The 26,922-nt window shown below is 45.9% G+C and overlaps 2 protein-coding genes across 2 annotated transcripts in view; both read left to right on the forward strand.

Annotated features, from left to right (window-relative positions):
• Positions 1-6,490: 6,490 nt before the first annotated feature.
• Positions 6,491-16,621, forward strand: Borcs7 (BLOC-1 related complex subunit 7). Its single transcript, XM_021152129.2, has 5 exons — positions 6,491-6,668; positions 14,522-14,584; positions 14,671-14,714; positions 15,557-15,577; positions 16,332-16,621. Exons 1-5 carry the CDS (start codon positions 6,531-6,533, stop codon positions 16,381-16,383), a joined length of 318 nt encoding a protein of 105 aa, XP_021007788.1. The 5' UTR covers positions 6,491-6,530; the 3' UTR covers positions 16,384-16,621.
• A 5,073-nt stretch (positions 16,622-21,694) lies between these two features.
• Positions 21,695-26,922, forward strand: part of As3mt (arsenite methyltransferase) — a 33,683-nt gene continuing 28,455 nt past the window's right edge. The window contains exons 1-6 of the mRNA XM_021151362.2: positions 21,695-21,844; positions 22,067-22,110; positions 22,382-22,509; positions 23,287-23,437; positions 23,868-24,004; positions 26,568-26,637. Coding sequence (XP_021007021.1) covers position 21,844; positions 22,067-22,110; positions 22,382-22,509; positions 23,287-23,437; positions 23,868-24,004; positions 26,568-26,637 — 531 coding nt within the window. The 5' untranslated portion in view covers positions 21,695-21,843. The remainder of the gene's footprint in view (positions 21,845-22,066; positions 22,111-22,381; positions 22,510-23,286; positions 23,438-23,867; positions 24,005-26,567; positions 26,638-26,922) is intronic.

Below are 26,922 nucleotides of genomic sequence, written 5' to 3' on the forward strand. Positions count from 1 at the left end.
ATAGATAGATAGATAGATAGTAGACACAGAGGAACCTTTCCTGACTAATTCTATAAGGGGAGCCACATCTTAATGCCAAAAGCAAATAAAGATATTCTCTTCTTTAAAAGATGTATTTTTATGTATATGAATATTTTGTCTGAATGTATATCTGCCTGTGGAAGTCAGAACAGGGAGTGAGACCCTTGGGATTGTAGTTAGCTATGGTGTAAGCCACCACGCAAGTCCTTGGAATCCTGTACAAGAACAGGTTGCAGGACCCATGGCGATGGTCTAAGTTAGCTGCTGGGAGAGGCGTACGTCATAGGTTTGTCAGGTTGAAGTCCATGGCTCCTGGGGGCACTGTGTGCCTTCCAGTGCCAGAGAGACTGACACGCTCTCTCAGGAAGTAAAGATTCAGGCCACTCTGTGGGTCTCTGGATGTCCCCTTAGTAGCCAGGGAAGTGTGGAAGCTTGACAGGATCCCAGACATTGCTTTTGTGTGCCCTGTATAGCTTACAAATGTCATTGTGTCCTGACAACTACAACTGTACTCATCCTGACAATTGCCATTATATTCTGTTTCTGGTAAAGGTATAAAGAGTCTGATTGCTCTCAACAGAATTGTCACAGCCTTGTTGCTGTGGTCCCTCCTGGAAGGCAGATCTAGACCCCACACACACACAACAACATCGTATGCTATATAGAATTGTATGTAGTATGTTCGTGTGACTGGTGGTAATATATTAGTTAATATCACCGTTACCATAAACACACTAGTATGGTGACAACATTTTTAGGGATGGTGTGATGGTTTGTATATGAGTGGTACTATTAGAAGGTGTGGCCCTGTTAGAGTAGATATGGCCTTGTTGGAGTAGGTGTGTCACTGTGGGTGTGGGCTTTAAGACTATTATCCTAGCCGCCTGGAAGCCAGTCTTCCACTAGCAGCCTTCAGATGAAGAGGTAGAACTCTCAGCTCCTCCTGTACCATGCCTGCCTGGATGCTGCCATGTTCCCACCTTGATGATAATGGACTGAACCTCAAAGCCTGTAAGCCAGCCCCAATTAAAGGTGTATGCTAGAGCTGAGTCGTACCTCGACTAGAAACAGGGTTTTCCAGTAAACAACACAATCTCAGTGTTCGTAGTGTGGTCAAATACCCTGTAACAAGAATAAATCTTTTAGGGCTCTCGAGAGATAGCTTGGCAGTTAAGTCAGTTCCAAACATCCACATGATGGTTCCAACCATCCATGACTTCATTTCTGGAAATCAAGGCCCTCTTCTGACTCCTTGGCACCAGGTACTCATGTGGCATGCATACATACATGCAGGTAAAACATACATCAAATAAAATTACACCCACCCCCACTTCCACCCCTGCCTGCAATGGGCAAAACCTCGTTGTTAGTGATGTTTTTATTATCAGTTAGGGGCAGAGCAGATGGAAATCCTTTGTTCACCCTAGCTTGATGCCTGGCTTGGTTGCCAAAGCTGTTTTATCCCTAGGACACAAAAATCAAATCAATTCATATTCAATCAGCACAGCATGGGAGGAGGAAGACAGACAGAGACCTACACTCTGCCAATGCCCTGAGTGCAGATGGGCAAAGACACCTACAGACATGCTCTCTGCCATTGCAGACACACAGAGCCCCTCCTACCATCCTGCAGAGCAGCATCAGAGGAAGTAGACAGACAGACAGACATCTGAGGACTGCCATGTCACCCACAGACCTGCCTTCAGGTGCATGTCACAGGCCATAGACAACCTGCTTGCTGCAGGATGTCACCCAAGGGCTCACCAGCTTGCAGTGGGAGCCACCACAATGTGGTTGAGAGATGGGAGAGAAAGAGAAGTGGAGCAGCTTGAGTGTTCTGAAGAGGGATGGAACTGGAGACTGGAGGGTGAAGAGTCATATCCCATTGAGTGGCCAGCTCCACCACCTGGGGCCATGGTGAAGTCCCAGCCTGGGCTGCGGCTGAAGGCTGTGTCTGGGTTGATGGCTAAGCAGCAGCAGGGGTCCGCATTGATGTTCATGGCTCCCATTACCACTAGAGAACATGGAGACATCCCTTTACTGGCTGCAGAGAGCTGGCCTCACCTCTCACTATCATCAGCATTTAGGAGATGTACTGGGCAGTACAGTAGAGTTGGCCCTGATGGATGGAGTATGCCTGACCTGGCCCCAAGGGCAAGAGCTGGCCCCCACTACTTGTCTGCTGTGAGGTGGTGCACATGTGTGCACATGCATACGTGTGTGTGTGTGTGCATTTGCGCTCACGTGTGTGTGTGTGTGTGTGTGTGTGTGTGTGTGAGAGAGAGAGAGAGAGAGAATCAATAAAAACATTAAAAAAGAATTTAACAAGTGAAAAAATAAAAATAAAATAAAATGAATAAAAAATTTTAAAAAGAATAATTTTTATTGTTTTATTTACTTTTTTGTTTTTTTTTTTTTGAAACAGATTTCTTTGTGTAGCCCTGGCTGTCCTGGAACCTGCTCTGTAGACCAGGATGGCCTGGAACTCAGAGATCCACCTGCCTCTACCTCCCGAATGCTGGGATTAAAAGTGCACATCACCACTGCCCAGCTAAGAATACATCTCTTTAAAAGGCAAATAAAAAAATTAAATAAAACTTACTAGAAGATAGGGAGAGAGGATGAGAGGGCATTGTTTAATATATACTACACTGTTTAGAATGATACAAAGGATCTGGAGATAGTGAGTATAGTCATATAATGCACCTAATGCTACTGATTGTACAATAAAAATAATGAAAATGACTATATATATATATATATATATATGAGAAAGTCACACTTTATTGTCTTTATTATGCCATGTATATTTATAATAATTGCATCTATGATCGTCGTAGCCTCTGAAATCTCAAAAGGTCGCTGTCTTAGTCATTGGTCTCACTGCTGTGATGAAATGCCTGACAAGCAAACTAGGGGTTTATTTTAGCTCACAGTTCAAAAGTGTCCATCACAGTGTGGAAGTTAGGATAGCCAGATCTTAAAGCAACCAATCAGCTTATCCAAAATCAAGAAGCCGAGAGCAGTGGAGGCTCACATTCAACTATTCTCTCCTTATACAGTCCTGGCCCTCAGCCCATGGAACGGAGCTACCTACAGGTCAGGTATGTCTTCTCATGTCACTGTGTAGACTAACCTAATATAGATAACCCCTCATAGACATGTCCAGAGGCTAACCTAATCTAGATAATCCCTCATAGACACATCTACAGGCTAACCTAATATAATCCCTCATAGGCTAACCTAATATAGAGAATCCCTCATAGGCATGTCTGGAAGCTAACTGTCTTAGTTAGGGTTTTACTGCTGTGAGCAGACACCATGACCAAGGCAACTCTTATAAGGACATTTAATTGGGGTTAGCTTACAGGTTCAGAGGCTCAGTTCATTATCATCAAGGCAGGAGCATGGCAGCATCCAGGCCAGGCATGGTGCAGGAGGAACTGAGAGTTCTACATCTTCATCTGAAGGCTGCCAGCAGAATACTGGCTTCCAGGTAGCCAGGGTGAGGGTCTTAAACCCACGCCCACAGTGACACATCTAGTCCATCTGGGCCACACCTTCTAATAGTGCCACTTCCTGGGCCGAGCATATACAAACCATTACACTAACCTAATCTAGATAATCCCTCAGAGACACATCAGAGGCTAACCTAATATAATCCTTTATAGGCTAACTTAATCTAGATAATCCTTGGCTAACCCTAGCTACATAATCCCTTAGAGGTGTGTCCAGAAGGTGACCTAATCTAGTTAAACCTTCATATACAAATCAGAGGCTAACCTGACTTAGGTAATCCCTTGCAGCCAAGTTAGGCTTATCTTCTAGGTAATTCTAGGCCCTGTCCAATTGACAATGCTAACCATCACAGTTGCCAAGGAACCTTGCTTTCTTTGTTTCCTTTCTCCCAGTAAATGCGAGCCTTTACCTATGATTACAGTGGCTATCGAAAGACCACGGGACACGACTGTGGTACCTGGAAGTTAAGATGCATTTCATGGTCCTATTTGTTAGAGTCCTAGAAAACTTCAGGATTATAGCTGGGAAAGGAGAAAGTCCACAGCTGTGATAAATTTAGGCTTTGAACATGGCTTATTGGGATTTTAACTTTTTTATCTGAAATAACTCTGTTGTCACGATGCAGGATTTTAAACACACACCACTCAGGAGGAAAGAGCAGGTAGATCTCTATAAGCTGGAGGCTAGCCTGAGCTACATACTTGTCTTAAAAACTAACAAAGAGACATATTATTCAGCGGTACTAACAATAGCCTGGGAGAATTAAAATAAGAAGTTAGTGTTAAACTATGACATTAAAGCCAGCAAGTTAGTAATACTAGATAAAGGACTGTGCATAATGAGGTAAATCATAAGTATCTAACCCTGTGTCAAGTTTTTTAAAAGAATAAACAGTAGCTGGAAAGATGGCTCAATGGTTAAGAGCAAACATTGCTGTTGCAGAAGCCCAGAGTTTTTTATTTAGATTTATTTATTTATTATATGTAAGTACACTGTAGCTGTCTTCAGACACTCCAGAAGAGGGCGTCAGATTTTGTTACAGATGGTTGTGAGCCACGGTGTGGTTGCTGGGATTTGAACTCCAGACCTTCGGAAGAGCAGTCGGGTGCTCTTACCCGCTGAGCCATCTCACCAGCCCCGAAGCCCAGAGTTTGATTCCCACCACCCAACCCTTTATGAATAGCTTGCAACCACCTGAGCTCCAGAGTATCTGATGCTTCCTTCGGGCCTCTGAGGGCACCTGCAGGCATGTGCACAAACCACTCCCCTTCTCCCAACACACACATGAAAATGCACACAAGTAAAAATAAAGTAAATTGCCAGGTGGTGGTGGCAAATGCCTTTAATCCTAACACTTAAGAGGCAGAGGCAAGAGGATCTCTATGAGTTCGAGGCCAGCCTGGTCTAGAGAGTGAGTTCCAGGATAGCCAGGGCTACATAGAGAGACCCTGTTTTGAACGTAAATAAATAAAAGTAAAATAAATTGAAGATGGAGACATGACTCAGTGGTTAAGAGCACTGACAGCTCTTCTATAGGTCCTGGGTTCACTTTCTTGCACCCACACTGGAAAGCTCACATAGGTCTGTAACTCTGATTGCACAGATCAAACACCCTCTTCTGGCCTTCAAAGGCACACGCATCTACATGGCACACAAACAGATAGGCAGGCACACACTTATAAATAAAATAAAAATAAGAAATAAACTATAAATAAACAAATGTACAGAAAGCAGAGCTGACCTACAGTAAAATTTCTTTTGAATGGTTTTAGGCATTTAGGAATTTTCTTTTCTTTTCTTTTTTTTCTCTTTTTTAAAGATTTATTTTATGTAGGCGAGTACATGGTAGCTGTCTTCAGATACACCAGAAGAGGGCATCAGATTCCATTACAGATGGTTGTGAGCCACTATGTGGTTGCTGGGAATTGAACTCAGAACCTCTGGAAGAGCAGTCAGTGAGCCATCCTCCAACCCAAGAATTTTCTTGGATGAACTTCTTTTTTTTTAACCAACCTCTACAGACTCTTAATTTAGGATTTTCAAGTTCTATTGCTAGCCACTTCTTTCAGAGGTCCCAGTGTACATCATTTGGCTCCATTGCTTTGGGATTATGGCACCACAGTGCACCACGTGTTGAGGGTTGTTCACTTCAAGGTCGGGATGGAAAGAGAGACAAAATGGGACCAGGATCACAATATCCCTTCAAAGGTCATACTCCAGTGACCTAACATCATAGTAGGACTTGCTTCCAAAGTAATTATAAGCAGAGTTTTAATTAAAAGGCTATTCATAAATGCAAACTACTAATGATTTAAAAAAAAAAAAAAAAAAAAGGCCAGGTGGTGGTGGCACATATAGGTGGATCTCCGTGAGTTTGAGGCCAGTGTAGTCTACAGTCAGGACTACACAGAGAAACCCTGTCTTGAAAACACACACACACACACACAGAATTTAGTGATGTTGACATTTCTTTACCTTAGTCATTTGAATTTCATTTTTCTTTGGCCTGTGCCCTTTGCTAATTTCAATAAAATATGTTAGAATTGAACAGGGTCTCTGTTTTATTTTATAGATGTGGTCTCATGTATCGCAGGTCGGCCTCCACTTGCTATACAGCCAAGAAAGACCCTGAACTTCTGACAGAGTTGTATTAATGTGCCTAGGTAAGGCAGTGCTGGCCCTAAAACAGATAAGGAACAGAAGACACAGGGGTTGAGTAATTTGTAGCCACATCACTCCTTGGGATGCTATCCAGATCTTCTGACTCTAAACTAGAGATTCACCTAAATTATATTCTATCCCCTCCAGGGTAGCCTGCCTAAACGGTATCCTCCTTCCATGTCCATCAACTGAACATTTTAAATAATTTTAATAAGCAGTTTGAGCTAAGCGCATGCGGGCCTTCCTCTTCGCACGATTGGACGCTTTGCGTCTCTTTTGGCCCCAGGGACTCGCCGTCGTCCGGCTGCGGGTACTCGCTAGTTGAGGTGATGGCGACTGGGACGCCGGATTCGCAAGCCCGATTTGGTCAGTCGGTGAAGGGGCTTCTCACGGAGAAGGTGAACACCTGTGGCACCGACGTAATCGCGCTCACCAAGCAGGTGCTGAAAGGCTCGCGGAGCTCCGAGGTGAGCGGGGCGTGGGCTCCCCGGGCCCAGTCCTCTCCCCAGCGCTCGCTCCAGGATAAGCGGCGCATTGCATCCTGGGGAGTGTAGGCTTTTGGCCCAGGCGCGTGTTGCATTGTGGGTGCGTTTCTTCAGTTTAGGTTGAATGCCTGTAGCTGGAAGAGATGATGGGTGGGAAGGGGAGAAGCACAGGCGGGCAGATGAGCTCCTACACTGTGCCTGTTTGTGTTCATGGGCGTCTGTAGTGAACATCAGTCGCTTTTCGAAACTCGGCTTGGCGATGGCCTCAACTTCCAAGATTTCTTACACCTCTCTTTGTGGGTTTATTCTTTATATTTCTGGCCAAGTTCTTCACTGTTTCCTAGACAAGCTTTTTCTTTTGCCCTACCATCTCCTCCCCCTTTCTCCGTCCTCCATCCGATTCTATGAATGGAATGATTTGATGACACGTACTCGCTGCTTGTTGAAGTCGTTATCTGCCCTAGAGAAACCGTGTGCCCACACAAAGACACGTACATGTTCGTTCATACACTTTTCTTCATGAGACAACAACTCACACGCTCATGGACAGGTAAACGGACATATGAGATGCAATGACCTCGTCTTTGGTATGTATTTACTAATGGAAAATTAAACGTATGGCGGTGCCTAATGGGCACACCTGGGTCTGAGCTCTCAAGAGACCTGGGATACAGAAGGGACTGCTTAGAAAACTTCCAATTTCGCCTTCCATAGTAACCCTTTGTCTCAGCCACACATCTTTGACAAGTGGTTACCGTTTCCAACTTAGTTTTCATAGGAACGGCACCTGCTTTCTTATGTAGTTGCAATAATGGCACACTATGTTTTCAGGCCTTTGGATCTGTGCATGGATGTTCACAACATCTGACATATATTAATTTAAACCTGCTGTGTAGCAAGAGCTAGCTTTCACTGACAGTGGCTGCAAAACAAAATAAAAATCCCACTGCAAGAAGTCCTTGCCCTTGTATAACAGCTGTTGACATTGCTGACATGTTTTGCTGTGATCCCATCTGACACTTTGCTTTTAGGAGTCTGTGTCAGGGGAAAGTTTGAAGAAATTAAAGAATTGTTATATTGCTTTTTTCCAGATATAAATTATGCAAATCATGGTTTCACCATTTGACACTTTATCATGGTCGCACAGAGTTCCTGGGTCGTTTTTTGTTGGCAGTCAAGTTGACCTTCCTTTCTTTTTTTTTTTTTTTTTCCTATTTCTAGATTCTGTTTCTTTTGTAGAAAGTGTATGTGTATGCAAAATGTTGCGTACATCATACAAATGTGCACACACATTCTTCTAGATAAACAAATTGGGGGAAGAAATGCTATAAATATGCTTAAACTTTTCAAAGGTGGGTTTGGGGCCAGCGAAATGGCTCAGCAGGACAAAGTGAGTGCTACCAAGCTGGACCATCCAAGTTTCTGTCCGAAACTGGGACCCATATGGTGGAAAGAAAAAAACCCCAAACTTTGAAAAGTTATCATCAAGCTTCCACAATTGTGGAAGTCATGGTACACACATCCTTTTCTCCCCTCCACAGATTAAGTAAATAAATGCAATTAAACTTTTTTTTTTTTTTAAAGCCAAGTGTAGCAACATGTCTTTAATTCCAGCAATTGGGAGGAAGAAGCAGGCAGAGCTCTGTGAGTTTGGTCTACAGAGTGAGTTCTAGCTTAGCCAGGGCTGAATAGTAAGACCCTGTAGCCTGCCCCCCTCCAAAATTTAAGAGATGTTTTGATTTGTTTTTTTTTTTTTTTTTGTTTTTTCAAGACAGGGTTTCTTTGTATAGCCCTGACTGTCCTGGAACTCACTTTGTAGACCAGGCTGGCCTCAAACTCAGAAATCCGCCTGCCTCTGCCTCCCAAGTGCTGGGATTAAAGGTGTGCGCCACCACGCCTGGTAAGAGATGGTTTTATATTTAACTCTAGTATATATTGAATATCATAATGAATTTACCTTTGCATGGTACTAGTTGGATATGCTACCAAAAAAATCACTGCCACCATTGGTTGCCCCTGAAGTAGCCCATTCCTTCCCGTTCCTCATCGTTATATGTGTCTCTCACACGGGCATCTTCTCCTATAGGAGAGTTTGAGTGTGAGCCCGTTAAACAGCACGGATTAAATCAAACTGAAGTTAACCTGATTTCTGAGCCAGGCTCGACCCACAATTCCACAGCTCTCCAGACTTTGCATACTGGGTTTCTTCCACAGCACCTGAAGCCCATTACCTCAGCCATTTCCTGTCCTAGTTTGTGAGGTGGCTGGGTATCATAGTGACTCTCTGTTTACAGCTTTCATTTAACAAATAATTTCAAATGTCTGCTGTGTTCCAGGAACTGTTCCAGTTTCCAGGGGGCAAATAAATCCAAGTATTGGGGAAGCTTGGTATTTTTGGTGGTCATAGTGTTGGTCTTGATGATTGAACACAGAGCCTACTCGGTGGGAGGCAGACGCTCTATCACTGAGCTACGTAGCCCAGTCGTGAAGCTTACGTAGGAAAGGCAGTGGATATTTGCGGTCTGAAAGGAGCACAGAGCGGGAAGCTTACAGGGAAGGGAGGAGACAGAAAATCAGCCAGCGAACACCACACCTCAGTGCTGACTAAACCCTGTGAGGAGTAGGGATCTCAGAGCAGAGAGTGGGAAGGTTTACTTTAAACAGGGACGGGTCTGAAGGAAAGTGACATTTGCACAGAAAGAGGAGTGAAATGTAGAGCGAGCCCTGCAGGTATCTGGAGCCAGAGCAGAGAGTTGCAGGTAGAGCTGTAGACTGGAAAGACCTTGAGATGAGGGTGTGTACAAGGACTGGGTAGCAGTCGAAAGTGAGGGGAGATGTGCTTGCTTCCACAGCCAGTCACTCACCTTAACACTGCTGCCTGCCTATTCTCTTGCACACCAGCCACTCCATTTGAGTCTTGTGCCTAGTGAGAGTCATTGTGGTTTTGTAATTGTCAGTGTTTTTGCAACACAGGCCTGATCTACAGATTGAGTTCTAGGACAGCCAGGGCTGTTACACAAGAAAACCCTGTCTGAAGAAACAAAGAATGGAGACTAGGTCTCCTGGGCATGGGACTTACTAAGTAAATGAAGGAAGCGAACCATTGAACCCCAGGGATTTGCCTGATTGGCTGGCATGAGCCGCCCACTTGGCTTTCCTCCAGGTAGCAAACTCAGGTCCTTGTCCTTGCAAGCGCTTCACTGAGCTACACCCCTAGCTCCCTCAGCTGTATTATGAAATAATACGGGAACTGATGCAATGGGGGCGGGGGTGAACACCACCTAAATAAGACACTTGGTGAAGTGTGGGTGAGAAAAACTCACTGAGTGAATTATGAGCAAGTCAATGGTAAAAACAGGAGGGAAGTTTGTGGAATCTAGAAAGACGCTGTACTAAGATGGTTTCTATGGCATTCCATGTTAAGAAGGTAAAACTGGAAGTGTTAGTGTACGTGTGGTTGGCTTATCTGAACAACTGCGAGTACATCTGTTACCTGGCATTGTGACACCCATGTGTCCCAGGCAGGCACAAGTCCCATTAAGTCTTTTGTTTCTGTTTCTCAAACGCCCTTTCCAACCCACCACTGCTAACTCTGTTCATCACCTGCCTCCTAACCAGTCTCTGCTCTCCTCCCAGCTCAGCCCATTGTAATTACCACAGCTCTGAAGCAGCAGATCCGCTCAGGCCACTTCATGTGTGAGATGAATTCTAGAGCCCAGCTCCTCAGCAGAATTCCCTTCCCCAGGAAGCCCGCCCCCAGTACTTATCCCTGGCGTGGATTCACCGCTCTCACTCCCTCTACCCCCAGGACCCCACAGTGGGGCTGCTCCATTCAGCCACACTTGCCATAGGGATTTTAGTGCCTATGTCCTGTGTAACCCCTCCAGACTATCAGCCCCATTATTTATCTCTCTATCCCTTCCTCTCTCAAGTTTATTTGTTTGTTTGTTGTTTTGAGACAGGGTCTCTCTGTAGCCCTGGCTGTCCTGGAATCTGCTGTGTAGACCAGGCTGGCCTTGAACCTACAGAGATCCACCTGTCTTCGCTTCCTGAGTGCTGGGGTCAAAGGTGTGTACCACCTCTCCCAGTCCCATTCTTACTTTTATCTACATACACACACACACATACACACTCACACAATATATATGTATATACACACATATATCTATATATGTATATATTATATTGCTAATATTCATTTACTTCAAGGTTATATTATAAAGTAGAAAATTACAAGATGGGAAGCAGTACCTATATATGGTCTAAGTATAAGTTCTTATAAGTTCTTGCGGGCTGTCTTAGGGTTTTATTGCTGTGAAGAGACATCATGACCGTGATAACTCTTATAAAGGGTGACATTTAATTGAGGCTGGCTTGCAGTTTTAGAGGTTTAGTCCGTTAGCATCCTCCTCAGGCAGCAGAAGGAGACTGTGTATCACACTGCACGTAGCTTGAACATATATAATCTCAAAACCCTCCCCCACAGTGACACACTTCCTCCAACAAGGCCACACCTCCTAAGAGCACCACTCCCTGTGACCAAGCATTCAAACCTAGGAGTCTTTGAGGGCTATATCTGTTCCCACCACCACAAGTGGGTATGCAATTGGCTTTGGCTATCCCTGAGCTTCATAGCCACTTATTCAGCCAGTTGCAGACTGAAAATGTAGTGAGTATCTACATCTGTACAGAACATGTATAGTGTTTTTCTGCTCATTTCCCCCTTGGTACTGTATAACAGTTATACAGCACTTATGTTGTATTGTGTAGTACATGTGATCTAGAGGCTGGGCACGGTATCATACACTTCCTACCTGTGATCCCAGCACGTGCAGGATGGAGGCAGGAGACCAGTTCAAGATCACCCTCAGTTGCACAGTGAATCTCAAGCTAGCCTGAGGCATGTAAGACCCTGCTTATTAAACAAGACACAGGACTTGCCTATGGCAGAACCACGAGGCTCTGCCAATCCTCCTGAGTCTGCAGAAGCCGCCAGAAGATCACAAGAAGTTCTTTGGCAAGTTACTCTTTGGCCAACAGTGCTCGTTCTGCAAGTACGAGGACCCAAGTCTTAGTTCCCAGCACCAATATCAAAAGCCTGGCATGGCTGGACATGCTTGTAACCCTGGTCTTAGGAAACGTAGACAGGTAGAGCCTGACCGTGTGCTAGAGCACCAGCCTAGCCAAGCAGGGACCTTCCAGTTCTGTGAAAGACCCTGTCTCAAGGCAGTCAGGCAGAGAGTGAGAGAGGGGAGGGGGCATTTCAAGACCTTCTGTGGTCTTAAATTTTTCAAAACCTACTTTAATAAGGGTTCTTAAATGCTTCAGCCTCCCTTCTAGCCCACCACCCACCAGAGGTGGTGGGAAAGAAAGGTTAATAGGAAATGGGGTTTGTTGACCTGTTTAGAAATAGTTCTTTGGGGTGATTCCAAACACCAACATGAATCAACAGTGGCATTCACCAGACATGAGTCAACAATGGCAGAACCACTAGGCTCTACCAATCCTCCTGGGTCTGTAGAAGCCGCCAGAAGCTGCCAGAATATCATTCTGGTTCTTTGGCAAGTTGCTCTAAGATGAGTAATCCGTGCAAGGTCAACTAACGCCAGAACCATTGCCACTGCCTGTGGGGTCATATTTGTAATCTTTCTAAACATCACATGTCCTCTCACCTGTCTGCCTCAGCAAAACATCCTTCCATCTGTCTGCCACAGCAAATATCACATGACATAACAAGAGTTTCCAAAGAAACCACACATTTCCATGTCAAACTTTCCAGGCTTCCCTAGATATGTACCTGGGTGTGTGAACCTGCACAGTCATGTACATACAACACACACACACACACACACACACACACACACCACAGACACAGCAAAAGCAATAGTGAGGGAGGCTTGGAAGGCAGAGGCAAGCAGGTCTCTTTGAGTTTGAGGCAGTCTGTTCTGCATAGTGAGTTCCAAGATAACCAGGGCTTCATAGAGAGACCCCATATCAAAACGAACAAAAAAGCTACAATAACAAGAGCAAAACAAAAGAAGGCCACACCAGAATTTTCAAGAGTAATCAAGAGATGGTCTAAAACAGGCAAATCCTGCTCCACCGTAAATAATGGGCTTGAGCGCCTACACATTCCACGACTGGAAAGACAACACAAGCTAAGGAACCTGTTCCACGTGGGAGAGAACAGAGCAGGAAGGAGCAGAGGTGCGGGGCTTCTCCCAGTGTTCAGGCTTCAGAAGCACACGAGATTTACAAGTTTGAAATTTTAGAGAGCAAAATGAACTACGCCAATGCTGCCGTCCTGGCTACTTTGGAGTCGTCAGCTGCTAGAGATTTCCTAGCCAAGGTGAACCCGGGAGAGTTTGATGTGTTGGTAGGATGCACAGAACTGCCTCCGCGGGGTTCCCTTGTGAGCCAGGGCCACACAGCTGCAGGAAGCCTGCAGTCTCACTGGGTCTTCACTTGCTCCCTTGCCTTCACACAGCTATAGCTTTGCTTGGAGGTCAGGTCACCATGCTGAATCGGAGCTCCCCATTGCTCTTTTGGTCTCAGGGCCCAGCTGACACCAAATTCAAAAGTTGGTCTTCACATTTCCTCTTTTTTCTCTTTCTCAGCTCCATCTGGCTGCCTCTCATGACATGATTTCCTGCTCTAAGCCTTGAATAGTGGCAACAATGCTGGCCGCTGTTGCCTCCCCTCTTCTCTTCCTCCTCCTCTTCCTCTGCTTCCTTCTCTTCCTCCTCCCTCCCCCTTCTCCTCTTTCTCCTTCTCCTGTTCCTTCTCCTCCTCTTCTTCCTCCTTTCCCTCCCCCTTCTCTTCCTCATCCTCTTCCTTCTCTCTCTTCCTCCTCCTCCTCTTCCTCCTCTTTTCTCCTCTCTCTTTTCTCCTTTCTTTTGTGTTGAGGATAAACTCAGGGCCTTGTCATGTCACATCAGATAGTCACCCACCACTCCAAACAACCCCAGTCCGTGAGCTTCTTCTCATGCCTTTTTCCTCCTTTTTCTCCTTAAACCTTCAGATTCCCTCTCCCTCTCCCTCTCCCCCCCTCTCCCTCGTCCCCTCTCCCCTTCTCCATAAGGTTTCTCTGTATAGACCTGGCTGTCCTGGAACTCACTCTGTAGACCAGGTTGGCCTCAAACTCAGAGATCCACCTTCCTCTGCCTCCCCAGTGCTGGGATTAAAGTCCTGCACCATGAATAGCTGTGATAACACCTTGTGGGGGCTGGGAACTGAAGCTGTTGTCCTGTGCAGGAGAGGCACATGTTCTTAAGTCCTGAGCCGTTGCTCCAGCTCCCCCAAGCTTGCTTTTAAAGCATTAGAAGTTAGTGGTCCAGCCAAAGCAGTTTTGCCGACTTCTCCTGGTACCTGATGAGCGGGCTGTGTTCATCAGAGCCGCATCCAACCGAGCTCAGTAGCTCTGGGGCCCTAGTTCTTTAGGAGGGTGTGGAGCCCAGCTGTGTCAGAACTGCCACTGTGCCAGTGAGAAGGAGCCCAGCTGTGTCAGAACTGCCACTGTGCCAGTGAGAAGGAGCCCAGCTGTGTCAGAACTGCCACTGTGCCAGTGAGAAGGAGCCCAGCTGTGTCAGAACTGCCCCTGTGCCAGTGAGAAGGATTTTCTCTCTAGGACCTGCCAGGCTAAATCACCATTCCTTTTTGTACTTCCTTGTTTTGAGACAGGGTCTCACTAAGTTAGCCATCTTTACCCTGTCGTCCAGACGGGCCTTGAACTCGTGACCCTCAGCTTTCCTAGCATCTGGTATTACCACCCTGCACGACTGGGCCCCCTCAGAGGTGGGAGCTTTGATCATTACTGTTTTATTTTTGTTTTCTAGCTGCTGGGGCAGGCAGCTCGAAACATGGTACTACAGGAAGATGCCATCTTACACTCGGAAGATGTAAGAAGCATTTGTGTTGTGTGTGTGTGTGCTTTGTGTGACCATAGGAAAGTGGACTATTCTGTTTCTCTCTCTGTGTTGTGCAGAGTTTAAGGAAGATGGCAATAATAACAACACACCTTCAGTACCAGTGAGTATGCCTTACCAGCAGTCACAGTCCTCACCCTTACCCTGGTCATTTCTTTTGTGCTAAAGCGCACCTTCCTATGGAGGTGGGAGGGGAAGGGGAGGGGGAGGGGGATGGGAGTGGGAGGGGGATGGGAGTGGGAGGGGATTGGAGGTGGGAGGGGGATGGAGGTAGGAGGGGGATGGGAGGGGAGGGGGAGGGGGATGGAGGTGGGAGGGGGATGGGAGTGGGAGGGTTGATGAAGGATGCAGTCTCCAGGGAAAGACACCTTCAGGGGAAGTTGGGCTGCAGGAGAGTGGGAGCTGGGGCCACTTTTTTGACCTCCCTGTGTTAACTCAGGGCTCTACAAGGGAAGAAGGCATAGGAGCAGAGCCTGCCAGGACTGTGTTGCCACTGTGTGGCACCTGGGACACACTTGACCCGTGTCTGTCCACTCTGTGCCAGTGTTGCTCCTGCCCTGAAGAACAGAGCGGGGTGGCAGCTGGCATCCTGCATCTAACACAACATCAGCAACACAGGGATCATTCAGATCTTGAAATACACAGTGCCTTCACTGTAGTTTTGAAGAAAACTATAGTTGAATTTGCCTTTGATTGTAATTTTTTCTTGTCCCATATTTTACATAGTTGATAAGATGCTTGCCTGTCTGTTGGGATTGTATGGCTGAGTCCAGGTCCTGATAGCTAATGTTAAGACTGTGTTTTAGGGGTGTGCATATTCACGATGTGGCTCTTTGGCCCCCACGGGATTACACTAAGTGTATGCCTCTTGTATTTGTTCTGCCTGTGTGATCTGTTGATGCTGACTTCTCTCTGTTTCTTTCCTTCTTTCCCTTCCCGATTTAGGCAAGAAGCTATTCAGAAGAAGTAAGTGGACCTCAGAGATGGTGGGTGGGGCCAACTGAAGCATGCTGGGAGCGGGAGCGACTGCTGGGCCCAGGATCGATGAAAAAGTGGTTGCCGTACCTTTAAATGGCATGCGCAGGATGGCCTGTTTAGAGTGTAAAAGAAAACTGTGTATTTTCAGTTCGAGCCAGAGCTGGGGCCACTGCCTTCTCTTTCTAGAAGATACAGGGTACAGAGGCCGCCCTTGCTTATGATAAATAAGTGATATTCATAAATAGAGCAGACAGACTAACGCCACTAAATGGTCTCACTTTCCTAACTGCATGAAGTTTTTCTAAACCTTTTTTCTTTTTAATGTAAGGTCTCTCACTGTGTAGCCGAGTCTAACCTGAAACTCACACTCCTGTCTCCACTTCCTGAGTGGTGGGGTTACAGGTGTGTGCCCCATGCCCATCTGCACACAGGTGTGTGCCCCATACCCATCTATCTGCACAGACCTTCTCCATAGTTTGCTTCCCCCCCCCAACTCTTGAGACGGAATCTTACCATGTTTCTGTGGTGCCCTCCAACACTTGGGTTCAAACGATCCTCCCTCCGCCTCAGCTCCTAGTAACAGATTAACACTCGGGCCCCAGTGCCAGCCTCTGAGTTTAAGCACTTGGGCAGAGGTAAATTCTGACTTAGGCGTAACCAGACTGTTGCATAGAGGATAGATCGCATGGAGAGATGTCTTTTCCTGCTCGTCTCAGACAGTCCTGTTGTGTTTGATTTCTAGTGTTGAGCAGTCGCCTGACCTGCAGGACCAGTTGAGTCACTTACTGAAGTAGCATGTCAGAATGGTAGCTGACTTCTTTGCCTGATGCTAAGGAGGGCCTGTCCTACACAATCATCAGACCGTGGCCTTGGTCTCCATCTTCATCCCCAGAAAATCATCTAGAAAAGACTTGTGAAGCCGGGCGTGGTGGGGCACACCTTTAATCCCAGCACTCGGGAGGCAGAGGCAGGCGAATTTCTGAGTTCGAGGCCAGCCTGGTCTACAAAGTGAGTTCCAGGACAGCCAGAGCTGCACAGTAAAACCCTGTCTCGAAAAAAAAAACACCAAAAAAAACAAAAAACAAAAAAAAAACTCCAAAAAACAACAACAAAAAAGACTCATGAAAAGAAGAAGCCAAGTGACTGAGCATGGAAGTAGTTCTTAAATTGATTAGCTCATCTTCAAGTTGTTTTATATTGAAATAAATAGGTTGAATCATTAGCACTAAAAAAAGAAAGGCACCTCAGCCTGTTAAAAGCTATATTGTCTGTGATTCTATGTCTCTCTCTCTCTCTCTCTCTCTCTCTAGTATGTCCGTCCTGTCCCGTACCCCCCACCCCAGTGTAGCTTGTGTGGCTTTGAACTCATAATCCTCCTGCTGTAGCCTCTCAACTATTGGAATTACAAATCACCACACCTGGTCACTGAATAACACATAGTCTCAGATACTTGGGAGGCTGAGGCAGGAGGATCACTTGTGCCCAGAAAGTTGAGACCATCCAGGGCAACACAGAAAGAACCTATCTCCAAGAAGAAGAGGAAAGGGCTCTTAATGTGATCTTGTGAGAATGATTTCCATTTTAAAAGATGTTTATCATTCATTCAAGAGTCTTCACTTAGTGGACACAGAACAAGGATAATGGCTGTTGTTTCTTTTCTCACTATGAATTCTTATATGAAAATCAGGCCAATGGTGTCCCCTCTGGCCAGCTGCAGCTCTGCCTTGACCTTTGTTTCTGGCTTCTTTCTTTCTTTCTTTCTTTCTTTCTTTCTTTCTTTCTTTCTTTCTTTCTTTCTTTCTTTCTTTCTGTGGCTCTTGATTACGTGACCTTGGTTCATTTTGTAATCATTTACAGCCATCCCATCCCCTTCGAATCTGGCAGTAAAGCACACAAGTGGACCCGCTGATACTTAAATAATGCTGCATAAAAGAACTACACAGACCCAATCTCCAACAAAACAAAAAGGCGAAAAAGATATAAAACCACTAGGGAGTTTTCATATTAGTGTGTTGAAGAGTCACGTCAACCATAAAAGGGCAAATTAAGAAATGCATCACTGACTATGACGTGTATAAAGTGAGCTAGACCTGAAGAGTTCCCCCTCAGCTCGATGCCTAAAGTGTGATCAATGTCTGTCTCCTTATAAAGATATGGCATTACAAAGTTAGCATTTGAAAGAATGTGTCCAGATCAATTGTGAAGAATAATCCACAAAGGGACAAAGAAGCAGTAGTGCAAATGGCATTTGCTTGTGGCCCCATTCCTGTGACTTCCACAGACTGTCAAAGAGCAGACCCTCTTCATGTAATCCCAGCATATAAAATATGACCATTTGAAGCTGGTGCGATGGCTCAGCAGTTAAAAAACACTTGCTGCTTTTGGAGAGGACCCAGGTTCAGTTCCCATCACCTGCTTCAGAAAGCTCACTGGTGTCTATATCTATAGCTCCAAGGGATCTAATGTCCTCTTCTGGGCTCCCTGGACACCTGCATTCTCATAAATATGCCTGAACACAGATAGATATCTATAAAACGAAAACATATTTTTAAAATTATTTAAAATTCATCTGCTAAAGAAAATGTAATTTTCACTTAAAATAAAAAGCACGACGCTATAGCAAAATTTAGACCAATCATTTATGGATATTGATGTTTAAATTTGTTTTTGTTTTGGTGTAAAAGGGGTTTATTGCGGAAGGGGAGAGAAGTGAGGACCTGGGGAGTGGGTAGAGCATGTGAGTTAGCCTTGAGGGCAGAGAGAAAGAGAGAAAGGGGGAGCGAGAATGCCCAGGACAGACAGACAGACAGACAGACAGAACTGGGCTGTGGGGTCATTTTATTCAGCCACACACACCTGGCACACCTGGCCTCTGCAAGTGGTGACATAAGCAGTTGGCTAGGTCCCTGGGGGCAGGCCAGCTGGATAGCCTGTATGCTAACATTCATTATTCCTGAGTGTATGTCTATGTGTGCAGTGCCTTGAGGAAACTAGAAGTGTTAGATCTCTGGGCTATAGACCATTGTGAGCCACGATGTGGTTCTGGGAATTGAACTCGGATCCTCCGGAGGATCAGCAAAGTGCCTTTAACGGCCGAGCCATCTCTGCAGCCCCTGAGGACTCTTAGGGATCCTGACTACTTTTGAACGTTTTACTATTTTTGTTTTTTTGATTGACTACCCCCCACCCCAAATCAAGGTAGCCAGGCCCACGTAGTGAAACATCTCAGTTTTCTCCCCTTCTATTTCTTTGTTGTATGTGTGGTGGTGGGGAGGGGTGGGGTGGCACACGTGTGGAGGTTGGAGCAATAACTTCTGGAAATCAGTTCTCTCCTTCCATCACACAGTCCTAGTGATCCAGCTCCGCTCATCTGCCTCGGTCAGAAGGGCCCTTACCTGCGGAGGTCTCTTAGCAGACAAAAGCTCTCCATCTCCATCACACATTTTGGTGTGCCTAACCAAAATCTGTCTGGCACTTGCTAGCCCAGTGCTTTTCTAGATGAGAGTGTGGCAGTGTTGGAGAAAGGGAAGAAAACAGGAAAGTTTCTGTATATAATTTTACTCTTTAAAAAAAAAAAAAAAAAAAAAAAACAGTGGCAGTGCGCATGCGTGCCTGAAATCCTAGCCCCTGGGAGGTAAAGGCAGGAAGACCTGTAGTTTAAAGTCAGCCTTGGCTACATCATGAGTTTGAGACCAGCTTAGCATGAAGATCCTTTCTCAACTTTTCCACCTCCTTACAAAATCAACCTTGCACTGGGTGGTAGTGGTGTATGCCTTTAATCCCAGCACTCCAGAGGCAGAGGAAGGCAGATCTCTTGAGTTTGAGGCTAGCCTGGTCTAAAGAGCGAGTTCTAGGACAGCCAGGGCGTCACAAAGAAACCCTGTCTCAAAAACCAAAAACAACGACGAAAAAGCTAATGTTTTAAGATACAGTTTGATAGAAGAGCTTAAATAGAAAGCCTGCCCTTCAGCAGAGATAACACACAGAACACAGGAGCTCTGTGTGCAGCTTAGTGCTGGTTCCCTAGCATAAATGAGACCCAAGGGGCAATTTTTTTTCTTAGTATAGAATAGGATTTATTTAGGGCATGGGGAAGGGAGTTGAGGGTGTAGTAGAGACAGAGAAAGGCAGAGGGGGGAGGGAGGGAGAGAAAGAAGAGGAGGAGGAAAAGGACAGGGAGGAGGAGGAAGAGGAGGAGGAGGAGGGGCTGGCCATGAGTGAGCAGAGAGGTGGGGGAGGGGAATGGGGCGAGAAGGGACAGAGAGGGAAGAGAGGAAGGGAGTAAGAGCAAGAGAGCGAGAGCCCCAAGGATCAATCTTGACCACTAGGAAGCACCCCAAAGCCAAAACCAAAAATCAAAACCCAAACCGTGGCACGGTCAGAATGATTGCTGGGCAGCGTCCAATTCAAAATCAGCTCAGCTCGGTGTGGCCGATGCTGCGAAGGCAGAGTGGCAGTGGCTAGAGGTGATAGCGGGTGGCTCACTGTGGTTCTGTGGATCTGGTTATCAAGTGAGTCTTCTGAGCAAGAGCAGCGCTGGTGAAGTGCATCCTCTGCCTGAGACAACAAGGAGGAAGGAACTGCATGGTTGGAAGGGCTCACTCTACAGGGAAGATGCTTTGAAAAGTGTGCCTCTGGAGAACTGTTCTATGAGTCTAAAACTTGCTGCTGATAAAAATGGTCATTAAAAAAAACAAAAAACAAAACCCCACATCTCCTATTTTAAAAACATCCCTGACTTATTCTTACTTTATCTGCATTGGTGTTTTGCCTGAATGGGTGCCAGATGCCCAGTCCTCTGGAAGAGCAGCCAGTGCTCTTAGCCACTGAGCTATCTGCCATTCAAGCCCCTGGCTCGTTTGTAATGTTACATTTATTTATGCACGTATGTGCTCATGCTGTGGTCTGTGTGTGGAGATCAGAGGACAGTCTGCAGGAGTTGCCTTTCATGTGGATTTCAGAGTTGGAAATCAAGTCCTCAGCCTTGGTGATAATCACCTTTACCCACTGAGCCATCTCTCTGTCACCTGATTGACTTTCAATAACAATTAACAGGAAATTTGGAAACTTTCTTTTTTTTTTTTTTAAGATTTATTTATTATATGTAAGTACACTGTAGCTGATTACATTGTATCTGTCTTCAGCCACTCCAGAAGAGGGAGTCAGATCTCATTACAGATGGTTGTGAGCCACCATGTGGTTGCTGGGATTTGAACTCTGGACCTTCGGAAGAACAGTCGGGTGCTCTTACCCACTGAGCCATCTCACCAGCCCCAAATTTGGAAACTTTCTTGATTTTTTTTTTTTAATTGATCAATGGGATTGGAAACAGGATAATTTCATAGAAGTCCACTTTTTATTTAGACATCCTTTCATGTAGACCAAGATAAGGTAACCTTCCTTATCTTGGCGAATGACAATGTTTGCTTCAACCACAAAGCAAGTAAGACATACAAAGAAGTGCAGGTTGATAGAGACCTTAGCTGTAAAAGCTAAAAGCATCTCTCCACACAAGCCTGATGCTGGATTCTCAGAACCCAGTGTAGAGGACAGAGCTAACTTGTGGGAGCCCCCTGTCTCCACACCTGGGCACCGTGGTTATATGCATATGCACCCACAAAACAATGTAAAAAGACAGACATGTAGGAACAGAGTAGTTTTTTGTTTCTTTGGGAGGTTTTTGGGTTTTGGTGGTGGTGGTGATGGTGGTGGTAGGTTTTGTTTGTTTGTCCTGGCTGACCTTGAACTCTGTAGATCAGGTCAGCCTCGAACTGGATGTTCTGCCAGCTTCGGTCACCTGTCTGTCTTCTGGAGTGCTGGAATTAACACCTGATGGCTTCCATGTGCACGTTTGTCTGAATTCACAGAACTGTGCGCTAAGGAAAGGTGAATATCACTGGCCTAAGTGATATCTCAATGAACAACCTTATGAGACAGATTGAGGGCGGGCCGATGGTTTCATTCCAGAAGGAGAAAAATAGATATGGGTGTTTACCTAAGGCACACACAAGATTTACAAATGAAACTCAGTGAATCAATAAAGGAAGATGTCAACCAATAAAACCATTCTCTTGGACACAAGGACTCAAAGCCACTAAGGTGACAAACTCCAGGGGTGTGTATAGCTAGCAGGCTTCCGGAGGGTCTTGCAGGGCTGTGGGGTTGAAGGTCGGCCAGGGGGCGTGGCCTCGGCGATCTCTTCGGAAGCCGGGCTGAGGGGAATCCTGGACGTGGAGATCTGGAGATCGTGAGTCAGTGAGTGCCTGTGCCTCCTGTCTTCTGGCCAGTCCCCTCTGACCTCTGCCTTCCCACGGGCTCACAGCGCTTCCCACCCTACCCCCAACTCTGGGTAGCCCAGCAGGCTGCGGGTCCCCCCAACCCCACCTCTGCCGTGTCCTACTCGCCCTCCATCTTGGCTTCAGCCCTGTCATTCTCTGTGTGGTGATTGCATTTAACTTCTGTTCTCCCTTTTGTCAGTGGCTGCTTCCCGACACGCTGACGAGATCCACAAGGCCGTTCAGGTGAGGGTCCTAGGGAATGGCTATGTGGGCTCGCTGGTCCTATAGAAGTCCTGCCAATAAGCAGCCTCTGCTGGCGCGGAGCACTCTGGGGGAAGCCAGGCCAAACCACGCCCACAGCAGGCCAAGGAGTGGAGTTAGATTTTTGCCTTGAGCAAAGGCCAGTGGGCTGTAATTACTCTGTAATTAGGAGTGGAGTGGAGCCCTGGAGCTCTGCAAACAGTTAACGTCAATCCTCTCCCTCCTGGTTTCTCTTCCGTGGCTGCTGAGTCAGAACTATTATGGGAATGTACTGAAGACATCTGCAGACCTCCAGACTAATGCTTGTGTCACGCGAGCCAAGCCGGTCCCCAACTACATCCGGGAAAGTCTGCAGAATGTACATGAAGACGTTAGTTCGAGGTAGAGTGTGTGTGCTGTCCCCTGGAAGCCTCCAGACTACCAATTTTCCCATAGTGGTCACTAGGGAATTTAACCATCTCTGCTGGACATCCTGCTTGCCCCAACTACTGTGATACCCACAAGGCTTGGCACCGAACTTCTTGCTCTTCCGCCAAGGACCCCTCATCGATGTCCTGCATCCTTGCCCATTGCAGGAGACATTCAAGTTCCCTGGGCCCTGATAGACATTCAAGTTCGTTAATAGATGGGCCCACACATTCTAATCAGCCGCGGCTCCTTCTGACCTTGCCCTTCTCTGATACAGTATTGCCCACCCAGAGAGCAGTTATCAAAGAGGGTAACTTACCCCTTGCCTCTCCAACACCCCACTGAAGTCCTACTGGGGACATGAAGATTTCTTCTCCTGACTACGACAGCCCTAACTCCTGGTGGCACTCAATGCCAGTCATAGAAAGGGGTTTCTAAACTGTAGTTTTTACCTCCCAAGTTACAGTGTGTGCACGTGAGGGCCAGAATCCTTTTCCTCGGGTCCTGAGTTTGAATTGTTCAGCAGCCAGTGCCTTAGATAAATTTATTCAACCACTAGTTTAGATGGTTTAAGTCTTGCTACCTTGCACGGTGCCTACAATGGTGTTAGGGCAGACGTGGCCCTGTTGAGTGAGAGAGACAGACAGACGTATTGATGGCTGAGGGAGGCATGGAGGGAGGGAAGTGTAGATTTAGCGTCTGAGAACTTTCTAGTCTCTGTTTTAAAAAGACGTCATTTCCATCTCTCAGGTATTATGGCTGTGGTCTGACTGTTCCTGAGCGGCTGGAAAACTGCCGAATTTTGGATCTGGGTAGTGGGAGTGGCAGGGATTGCTATGTGCTTAGCCAGCTGGTTGGTGAGAAGGGACATGTCACCGGCATAGACATGACTGAGGTCCAGGTAAGGCAAAGGTTGGGAGGAATAGGAGAGGTTCCTCTGGGTCGTTCCCTGAGGCCTGAAATTGCTTCCCCCTTTTCTTCATAGTAATTTGAGAAGCTTGGTTTCTGTTGCTTTCATTTCTGCTCCCAGTGACCTAGAAGTTAGGGACATTGACAGAGGTCTAACCTGGTAGATGAGCTTGTGACAACAGAGTGGCACTTTCTCTTCTGCCTCCATCCTCTGTCCAGAAAGATTTGCCATGGGATAAAACTCAAGCGAGATTACGTGGTTGGGAGCTTCTGTCCTCAGGCTGCTGCATATCTTATGCATCTCGAAAATCTTGGATGTCTATCCAGAATAACCCAGGGCTCAAACAGCCTACCGCATTAGCGATGGCACAGTCTTCAGAACTAAAGCGCTGATTACCACACCCACATTATTCTTTCTCTAGGTCGAAGTGGCTAAAACCTATCTTGGACACCACATGGAAAAATTCGGTTTCCAGGCACCCAATGTGACTTTTCTCCACGGCCGCATCGAGAAGTTGGCAGAGGCTGGGATCCAGAGTGAGAGCTATGATATTGTCATGTAGGGCGACAGCCTTTCCGTTATTAGTAAACCCTGTTTCAATTTGAGCACGTATATGTTACTACTTTTTGATGAATTGACTTTGCTTTAGGGAATTAAACTAAACGTAGCTTGACTTCATAAAGGCAGGAACTGTAGTGAGGTAGCTGTAGTCTATTAACAACATTGGCAGGCTTGTGCAGCCTCTGGCAGAACCACTTGGCCAAAGATAGTTAGGGATACACTGCAGCACAAAAGCATAAGCTTAAAATATTGTCAGGTTTTTTTTTTTTTTTTTTGGTCACTCAATTGCGCATTTCTTGGTGTGAGTTTAGTAGAAGAAAATGTCACGTTGCCGTGTCAACATGCCTGCCCGCCAAACTAAAGCCAGTGAGCACCCCAAACCAACCAGGCCCAGCATGTGCTCCCATAACACGCTCATCTCTTGTCGTAACGGTGGGTTTTGAAACTATAGAGATCTGTTGTAAGACATTTGTATTGGAGGATTTCCCACTTGTGTGAACATCAACAGGTACTTATCCAGCCTTTGATGGTAGAGCTTACTGCCCACTGAGTGCTATACACAAAATAGTTAACCTATGGCCGTCAGGCCCGAGGAACAGAACATCAGATTAATTCAGACCCAGGAGGCGATGATATCCAGACTTATGGTAGTCATTCAAGATGTGCAAGTTTGTTGTTGAAAGACCCTAGCAGACTGTTTATTTTATTTTGGATTTCTAGACAGAGTTTCTTTGGGTAGCCTTGGCTGTCCTAGAACTTAGGATGTAGACAAGACTAGACAGGAACTCATAGAGATATGCCTACCTCGGCCTCCCAAATGCTAGCCTTAAAGGTGTGTGCCACCACCTCCGCCACTCAGTTTTACAGTGCTTTTTCTGGTAAGCAGAATGAGTTCCCCATAAAATGAGAGCAAAGGCCAGTGACGCCATTGTTCACTATCTAGACGTATGGTGCGCTGTGCATCATGGCATGCACTGTCTTTTCGCTGTTGTTATGTAGCTGGACTTTGTCTACTTTCTGGGTTTTTCTTTCTTCCACCCTTGTCTACTCCTTCCCACCCTTTCAATCCCCTAACTCTAGATAGGAGAGAAAAAGGGAAAGAGGGGAGAGGGGACGATGCTATCTATCATCGGTAGACTACTTCCTGCTGATTAGGGGTGTTGAGTTCCTTGGGGCCAGTTTGATCTTTGCTGCCAGGAAATCTAATTTCTTGTTGTTTCTTCTTTGTGCATGATCACTTAACTGAGACCAACAACTGAGACCAACAGCAACCAACCAACAACCTACCAACAGCCCCCCCCCCCCATTGGGGTCCTAGCTTTTATACACCCTCTGAAAAGTCTGCAGAATTTCAAATGTCACACAGTCGCAGAAACTGTCTGAGTTGGTAAAATGACATCCCTGGCTAAAGCAGGAGGCAAATCCTAGCTTTGCCACAGTCTGAGGTAGCGCCATCGCCCACACCTGGGATTAAAATGAAACATATCCTTATAATATCTTTGTGTGTTTAAAAATGATTTATTTATTTGCTTTATGTAGATGGACACACTGTCTTCATGTACACTAAAAAAAGGGCATCGGATGCCATTACAGAGGGTTGTGAGCCACCATGTGGGTGCTGGGACTTGAACTCAGGACCTTTAGGAAGAGCAGCCAGTGCTCTTAACCGCTGAGCCGTCTTTCCAGCCCCGTGCTTTTTGTTTTTGTTTTTAAGAAACCGAAATCCCCAAATTGTCTCCACAGCTCTGTTGTAATTTTTTGAGACAACCATCATATACGTGGTATCCTCTTCATTTTTGTTTCCAGACAGGGTCTCTCTCTCTCTCTCTCTCTCTCTCTCTGTCTCTCTCACTCTCTCTCTATATATAGTTATATATATATCGTTATGGCTGGCCTGGAACTTGCCACATAGACCAGGCTGACCTTGAACACTCAGAGATCTTCTTGCCTTTGCTCTCTGATTAAAGGGATGAATGAGCTTCCACATTTAGCAATGACTTCATTTTCTGTTTTTTTGTTTTGTTTTGTTTTGTTTTGTTTTGTTTTGTTTTGTTTTTTAATGGCAAATTATGGTCTCTTGTGTCTCTCGTCTTCTGAGTCTGTGTTAAGTCATGCCCGGGTAGCAGATTAGGCTGTGTATTTTTCTTCTGATGCTGGGAATTGAACCCCAAAGAAGCATTTCACCCCTGAGCCAGCGGGACACAGAGCTTCAAATGCTAATTCCCGGGAAGCCGCCTTTGGGGAACTTTGCGTGTTCACCTGGGGCTTGAACTCTTCGCATGGCAGGAATCGGAAGCCAGGTTTTGTTTCGTTGCCTGGTGAACCTCGGGACAAGAAGAATCGTGCATCGTTTCCGTCTGTCACGTTTGTGCTTACCGTTACCGCTGTGTAACAGTTTGCCTGTCTCTCTCCCTTACCTTGGGGGAGAGGAGAGTCAGGGTATATCAGTAGTTCTGATGGCAAAATGGAAGCACCTTTGGCTTTGGAAACTAAAAGGATGTGAATCATTAAACAGCTGCTCTTTTTTCCTTCTTATTTTATTATTATTATTTTTTAATAGATCCAACTGTGTTATCAACCTTGTTCCTGATAAACAACAAGTCCTCCAGGAGGTCTATCGAGTGCTGAAGGTGAGGGAGGGTGGAGACAATGGTCTTTAAGCTCCAGAGACAGACTCCTGTTATTCACTGGAACTAAGGATTCAAACATTGATTAATCTACCAAATGAAGCAGGAGCCAGGTTGGCCACGGTGGAGGATCAGGAGTTCAAGGGCTCTGCCTCGTAGACAGTTCAAAGTCGACCTCAAATGTATGAAATGCAAAAAAAAAAAAAAAAAAAAAAAGTGCATTAAAAAGCAGACCAGGATGAGGCAACACCCCCAGGATGCAGGTTATTGACTGTTAAAATAGTTTCT

This window comes from Mus caroli, chromosome 19 (genome assembly GCF_900094665.2).
Source record: "Mus caroli chromosome 19, CAROLI_EIJ_v1.1, whole genome shotgun sequence".
NCBI lineage: Eukaryota > Metazoa > Chordata > Mammalia > Rodentia > Muridae > Mus > Mus caroli.